The sequence below is a fragment of the Echinops telfairi genome, unplaced genomic scaffold (genome assembly GCF_000313985.2).
Source record: "Echinops telfairi isolate 266 unplaced genomic scaffold, ASM31398v2 ScPeMD7_7467;HRSCAF=8505_0, whole genome shotgun sequence".
NCBI classification, from domain to species: domain Eukaryota; kingdom Metazoa; phylum Chordata; class Mammalia; order Afrosoricida; family Tenrecidae; genus Echinops; species Echinops telfairi.
In genome coordinates this window covers 10,627,572-10,635,160 of record NW_022111367.1, presented here as the reverse complement: position 1 = coordinate 10,635,160, position 7,589 = coordinate 10,627,572, and the positions used below count along the sequence as shown (strand labels likewise).

At 44.3% G+C, this 7,589-nt stretch overlaps 1 protein-coding gene across 1 annotated transcript in view; it reads right to left on the bottom strand.

Moving 5' to 3' along the window:
• Nucleotides 1–7,589, bottom strand: part of PCCA (propionyl-CoA carboxylase subunit alpha) — a 427,069-nt gene that overhangs the window by 12,898 nt on the left and 406,582 nt on the right. Inside the window, exon 22 of the mRNA XM_004704279.2 lies at nt 4,171–4,311. Coding sequence (XP_004704336.1) covers nt 4,171–4,311 — 141 coding nt within the window. The remainder of the gene's footprint in view (nt 1–4,170; nt 4,312–7,589) is intronic.

Genomic DNA, 7,589 nt, shown 5'->3' with positions numbered 1-7,589 from the left:
CCCCCAACTCGGTCAGGCCGCGAGTTGACCAGGCAGACACCGCCCCCCCCAACTCGGTCAGGCCAGGAGAACCCGCTCTCCCACCTTTCCCATCCAGAACACCCAAGAACCCAAGCCCAGGAGTCTGCAAATCGCAGTCAGCACTGCTTGGTCAAGACTTGACACAAAAAGGTCTCTCGCCAAGTTTCTTGTGATTTCCTCAAGATTAGCTAGAGGGCGAGGCTCTGTCACACTCCACCACGCGATCTGTGTCTGTGGTCTTCCATCTGTTTGGGAGCCCTGCCCCTCAGGAGCACGTGGGGTCGGGTCAGGGTGAAATGTGATGACTTCAAAGGCAACGTTTCCATGGCTATCCTTGTTTGTGCCCATTCAAGACTGTTGGCAAAAGCAGTCATCCCAAATCCCTAATCATGCTTCTGGTAAAGTTCCATTCCTTTACGCAGCTTATTTCCCTCAGCTTGGCCCCACAGAAATAACCCCAACGTCTGCCTCACCGGAATAGAACAGGCAAGTGATAAGCGATAGGTACCTGGTATCATAAACTAATGGTTAAGAAAGAAAGAAATGTCGGTGGGAAAGGCCACCAGGTGGTGGGTGGGGGGGGGGGGGGGGGCGTCTCATTTATTTTCGATGAACACTGTCCATGCAAATCTGAGATGGCTGCAGACTCTGAACAGAACCAGGACTCAATCTTAGCTACACACAAGGCCACAGTACCCCCCATCGAGTGGGTCTTTTTGTATTTTGTTTGGTTTCTGATGTAAAAAGGTTAACAAAATAAATGTGCTCAAAATGACTGCATTTTTTCACTTCAAGGTCAAAATGAAAAGTGTGCAACCCACTCTGAGAATCTAAATCAAACCCTAACATGTAGGAGAAACACATCCAGCCATTCGTTCTCTACGAAAATATCGTTTTACTCAAGAACATTAATAAAGACAGAGTTTTAAAAATGAAAACCAGTTACAAGAATGTGAACTTTGATTAGAGAACTGCCTTCAGCCTGTGATAGTGTTAACACTATGAAAAAGATAGGCCTTTGTCACGCTGAGACGAAAGTCAATCACTGCACAATATTCCCAGACGACATCTCAGCTGCCACTCCAGAACTCTGCCATTCTCCCTCCCTCCCCTCTTCTCCTTTTTCCTTCAGGATTCAGTTTGTGACTCTTGGCTTTCGCAGCCCATTCCTGCTTTGCTTCATGTCAGTATATTTGCTTACAGTAATTTCACTGTATTTACTAACCAGCATCCTCTCCTTACACAGTAAATACACATGCGCAGAGACTAGTATCTAAAGAATTACTGTCCTGCTTTATGTTAGATAGTATGCGACACACATTGAAAAGCATGAGGGACTTTTGCTGTGTAAAGCCTAAAACCCGGATTTACTATAAATTGTATGTCCTGTGCTCAGGCAGGGCAAGGGTTTGAAAGCAGTCTGTTTTCAGACCCTGACAACATTTACCACCACTAAACAACTCCCCCAAATTGCTTTTTTCCTGAGGGTTTTAAAAAACTCGGATTAAAAACCCTTTGCTTCACAAGATAGCTTTGTCATGTACTGTTTCTGTGACATTTCTATCCCATGATTTATTGTTTTATTAGCAAAGTATGAGTTATAGATTGCTGACATTTAAACTAGTTCAACGACAAATAATACTTGAGGCTCAGAGCTGTCTGTCGGTCATTGTTTGCCTTCAAAACACCCCGAGATGACTGGTTCCATTTCCCCTGAGAATAGTGGAACCATGCTCCACTATTGTTATGACTGAAGAAAACGCATCGTGCCTGGCAGTGTTGCAATAATTTAAAACCACAAATCGTCAGTTTTACAAGTAGTATTTTCTTACAATGGCCTCAAAATTACGTGTTGTACCTTTGCTCCAAGGAGAGTGTCCTGATGTTTTAGTTACAGGGCCAGGATCTAACTACAGAGTTATCAGGGCCAGTGACCAAACGTCTCACCCTGCATTGGGTTTGGCTATCGAGAGTGTGGGATATTTTTTCACAAATGAGAGGCTCAAGAGAGAACATGATTTTATTGAAACTCAATGGCGCAGAAGGACCACGGAGCACTGGAAGCTGGAAAGAGAACACAGGAAAGCGTATGCCTTACCTGGACAGCCTAGGAGATTAACTGGCACAAAGATTGCAAACCAATTCACGAGGTGCCCCCACCCTAGACCCGTACGCATACGTGTGTACACACAAGTGACCTCTGGGGGTAGAGCTCAGATACGACGAGTTTCAGGAATATAAGAAACACCGGCCTATTTTCCCACGGGAACATATTTAACAGTTCTCAAATTAAACTCTTCAGGAATACCTACATTTACCTGTTGGTTGTTATTTTCAATAACTCAGTGATTCCAATGAAATAGGAACTAATGTTACATTACTCCCTTTTCCCTAAATGTTGTACACTAGGAAATAAAAAACTATGAGGGCTACATGATTTTGTTACGTGAGAAAATTAGGCTTGGGAGAAGGCAGAAGCCTGGCTCAGCGGGGCGGGCTGGCTCTGCGCTCTGAGCGGAGCAGTGCCTGGACAGACGCATCTGAAGCCTCCCATCGCGCCACTTCCAGCAGCAGCCACCGCCCGCTCCCCTCCTGCCTCGCCCCTGCTTTGACTCAGGTGTTGGAAAAGTAACAATTTAAGTTAAGCCCCTATTAAAAAAAAGAGCACAAATGTGATTCTGTAATTAAGCCACACAATTAGGACTGCCAAGCTCAGGACGCAGTATACAGATTACACAGCTTCTAAGAAAAAGCTTAAGAAGGAACATGAAAAACAAAGCGAACCCTTCACAGTGTTTACCAACCTGTCCTTCCAGTCACCAAGGCTCGCTGACTTCTCTGATCACGTCGTGTGGAGTGCAGGCTTTCTTCGTGGCCAGGCCAAGTGGCCACCCTTTGATGACCTTACTCTTTATGAGGACAATGTAGAATACACCCCTCACACACACACATCTGTCCATGCATGTAAAGAATTTTGTGTTTCACCTACCCCATCTTTAAGACCATCCAAATGCATGCTATCTTCCTGAAATGGCAATGTTTTAAAAGGAAAAGTGCTCTTTTTAATATGATTCAACTATCAAATTGTATATGATATGTGAGCTGTATGCCAATAAAACAATTTAACAAACTAACACCGCATAGCTGCCTAGCCTCTTTTATGTTTTTCTAGAAAAGCTGGTAGTTCTCATTCCAGGTAAAGCCATGTGAAAAAAATTTTCCAACTTCAGGTTAATCACAAACAGGTACTTTTTTTTTTTTAAACAGGTACTTTCTTAATGATTCATTTCAGCAACTGGCACGGCAATGGCTGTGGATTTTTCCCAATGTTGATACTATTTTATTTGTATTGATAAATAAGGAGGGAGTTTTAATATAATCTTTACAGGGGCAAATGTAAGCCCCCGTCCCTTAGCTAAGATACAAATGGAATCACTATATCAGTCACTGAAGCTAACTAGGCTTGGTTATTTTCTTACACGTAGATGAAAATGCAAGCATTCTGGTGCTTCTAGAAGCCCTTGAGCTGCTTATTTTACTTCAGCTGCTCATCCCGAGATGTCTGGCCACGTGCATATAGCTCTCTTACCCACTTGTGCCTGCAAGTTATCTGGAGACCAAACGTGAGGGTTAGGGCTATTTCTGCTCCAAGTCACAAGGTCAAAGTGAACATTTTCAATATGGGGTCCTGCATTTCATTAAGTTATGGGCATGCTCGGGTCCTCCAGAGCTTCTGGGACTTGCTTTCCTTCATTCTCCTTCCCAATCGTACATGTACTCCAGACAGTGCAAAAAGTTCCTCCTTCTGTAGGGTTTGCGCTGCTTCTCCATGTGAGCTAAAGCGCAGAGCTTAAGGGAAAACCGGCATGTTAAGTAAAATGCTTCCGAAGAGATTCTGACCTTATTTGTGTTTCATTCATGGGGTTTTTAGTTTTGTTGTGGGGGGGAGCACACTACAAATACTATTACTAGCCTAATTTATATGTGAAAAGACAAAGGATGCGCAAAATCTGTAACTCTCTTTTGCTCTTTCCTGGGGGGTAGGATGACTGGAGAAAGCACTACGGAGAATGAGCTCAGACTCTCAGCCAAGGTTCAGAGAGAACCCTGAGAGCTGCAGGCTCTCCTCGCTGACTCATCGTTCCTTACCGTGTCTCCTGCCTTGACCGAGACGGCCACCACCACGCCAGGCATCGGGGATCTCAGAACACTGCTGGTGTCCTCAGTCACCTTTTCCAACATAAATCTGCTCAGTTCTGCAGCGAGTTTGCTCAGGATATGCATTTTATACTGAAAGGGAGGGGGGAAAAAAGAAAAGTATGAGAATTCAAATAATGAACTTTTCCTTGAAAGTAAATTCAGATTCAGGCTTAGTTTTTCTTTTCAATTTAAATGATAATAACATCGTTGACATCAACAATGCCTTTTAAAAAAAAAAATCTTTAAAGCTTTACACACCAAACAAAAGATAAGCATTTGCCTCTGGCATAGCTCATGAGCTAATAATTTTGGAAGCCTCATGAAGTAAGCATTACTTCAGTAGTTGTATGGAGATGATTAGACATCGTGCTGGACCATCAAGAAAAGGCATCTTGAAACTTTAAAGAGAACATTTTCCTTGAATTCCCTTCACCACCTAGCCCAGTTCATGCAAATTCTTCGGAGGGGTCGTGGGGGTGACACTGAGAGACATCCACCAGCAGATGGCAGCAGATTTCTGTCTCAAACTTTCTCGAGCCATCGAGAGGTGCTACACTATTATTTATCAATAACTTAGGACAAAGGGATTTCAGTATTCATTTTGGGTCTAACCGTATTTAAAATTCAATTCCCACCCCCTCTCCATGTGAACTAACATGTTATATCCATTTCTCTGGGGGGCACGTCAGTCATTATACGGTCTTTCCCAGGGAACCCAAGAACCTGGGAAGGTAGAGGAATGAGATGACATGTAATTTGCATCAAGAGAGAACAAGGATCCAGGATTTTTAAAAGACCACGTGAAAACAACAGAGTTTTCATGATATCTTTTTGTCTGGTTCCCAATGAGGGGCACTTTAAGACAGTTTGGGTCAGATGGGACATTTTTAAGGGAATTCTTGCGCAGTCGGAAAAATCCTGGATCTCAATACAACCATATATGACGCACAGTTTCATCGACCCCAACAGAAACAAGATAAACTAGCTTGAGGAAGTCACCCCTCTTGAGTTGTCATCATTTAAGATTCCTGCTGGACCGCATTTATCTTGGCCAAGAGACACGGTGGGAGAGGTAGCTTCAGTTTGTTTTGTTTGAAAAAACAAAACAAAACAACAACTCCAAGCGTCCTGTGGGCATCATGATGGCAGGGAAGCTAAAACCGAACACAGTCCATTCTTTTTCCTGCAGTACAAAGCGGAGGGGATCTTTAGGGAGCTCTTTCAAAGGCAAGGGGGGAGGGCGCGGACGAGCTTTGAGAGCCCAAGTTCCAAGCAGATTGGCGACTCCGTTGTGACAGGCTGAATAATAACATCTTTTGCGTGTTCCTTTACTCCTGAGTGTGTGTTTTGCAATCAAGACGTACAAGTGTCTGCCAGTTTCTGAAGGATATGATCCTTAAGTGAAATTACAGTGCAAATAAAAAGCTTTTTGCTCCTATTAAAATTCATCTGAGTCATAAGTGGCGAGGGGAGAGCGCGAGCAGAGTGCATTCTGCTGTCAGTCTAAGAAACATCGCGGGCAGAGGGACTATTTATCTAAGGCGGATTGCACCTCAAAGTCCTTCATTAAATCTAGGGGGGCAGGGGAAGCGCAGGGAGAGGGCCGAATATAATTACACCAAATTGCAGCTCTCCTCTCTGGGCTCCGGCTCCGTGAGGAGAAAAGAAAACGCACAGGATAAGTAGAGGCAGTGAAGTCAAGGGAAGTTCCTCGGGGCTGACTTCCCCCTGGGACGACCCCGCCCCCTCATTGATTAGCAGGGGCGTTTCCTTTTCCATCAAGTGGTCAGGTCTGTTTTTTCTAGTTGGTTTCTTTCTTTCTTTATGCATTTAGTCTTGCCCCAAGTCAGCTTCACAAGCCTCCATTCAGGAGAAGCATCTATACAGTGCGGGGCACGGTACATTTCCACCAGATAGACGGCTTAGGGAACTAGTGTGGTTGCAGCCACACAGGAGCACCAAGAAGAATTAGAAAGTGCTGAAGTTGTCCGAGCTCAGTTTCGCCCCAGCAATGACAAGCGCCTGACTAAAATCCTGTCCCTTTACTGTCCTTATAATTTTCATATCTTTGGATTCCTTTCCCTGCTGGATCCCTGCTTTGCTTGGAAGGAGATGTAAAAAGCCACACACACTCAAAAAAAGAAAGAAACAAAAAAAACACCCCGGCAATGTCTTTAGCTGCAGTCTTTGTTGCTGATGAGATGTTCCTTTTCCTTTTGTATTTGTTTATTGTTCTTAAATCTGTTTGGGGGATAAGCGACTTATTGTAGTCCACAGTAAAAAATAACAACAGAGTAAACTCCTCAGGAAGGGCCCGGTTGGAAATAGTTGGCTTAGAAATGACCTTTCTGAATAGAGAAAGAGGAGGCAGAGGTTCTTTTTAAGATTACCTTTGATGTTGTCCTGACCCATCAGAGTGCTCCCCCTGCCCCTGCGGCCCCCCCCCCCCCCACCATCAGAATGCACTGCCTGGTGAGAGCTGTAAAAGCTTTTTGATGCCCCAGAAGAGAAGTGATTTAAGACTGTGCACACGCTTTCTGTCCATACCTGCCATGTACAGGTTCCACTGAACCCGTAAAGAGCGCAGACAAAGCAACCAGTGTTTTTACAAAGGGCTCCTACCATTTGGTTTTATGACACACATTTCAATATTCCTCGCAGAATTTCAATTCCCCAAATGGGTTCCGAGTATTTCCCCAAGAAGTGTTAGAAACCTGAGTTAGAAAGAGTGCGGTTTCAAAGTGGAGTGGCCAGAAGCAAACAGCACCACCAGTTGATGCCAACGGGAGGCACGCACCGAGAAGAAGCCTGGTGGCTCTCATCCTCGCCAGGACTGGAGAGACAGCTGCTTGGCTACAAGGAGACACTTGCTGGTGGCACTGGGCAGCCACGGAGCCAGAAGTTGATTAGCTCTGGTTTTATCAGTAAATATCATTTTGCCCTACAGGCCAGCTTCAGGGAGGTATTGCCCAAGTCAAAATCAAGTTAATAAAAAGCATCTCCTCCTGAGCTAAGTTAGAAAAGCAAACAGGTGCTCCCTGAGCCTGGTCTAGCCGGGGCTCCTTACATGAGACATGACAATAACAGGAGGCGATATCTAATGACCTAATGATGGTCAAATGACCCCAGCCCCGGGTCTGCTAACAAATTAATTTTATGGTCCCTGCAATGTTAAACCATGTCTAATAAGAAAATCTCTCCTAAAAAAAAAAGACACGGAATCATATCAGACATGAAAGAATACGGAAGGAAGCTATGATAGAGTCAACAAGATGGGACACAATAGAATTGTTTGTTCTGCTTTTAAACTAACACATACAGCTCTTCACATGGAAACAGATAAAAGAGAAAAGATTGCAGATGCTGTT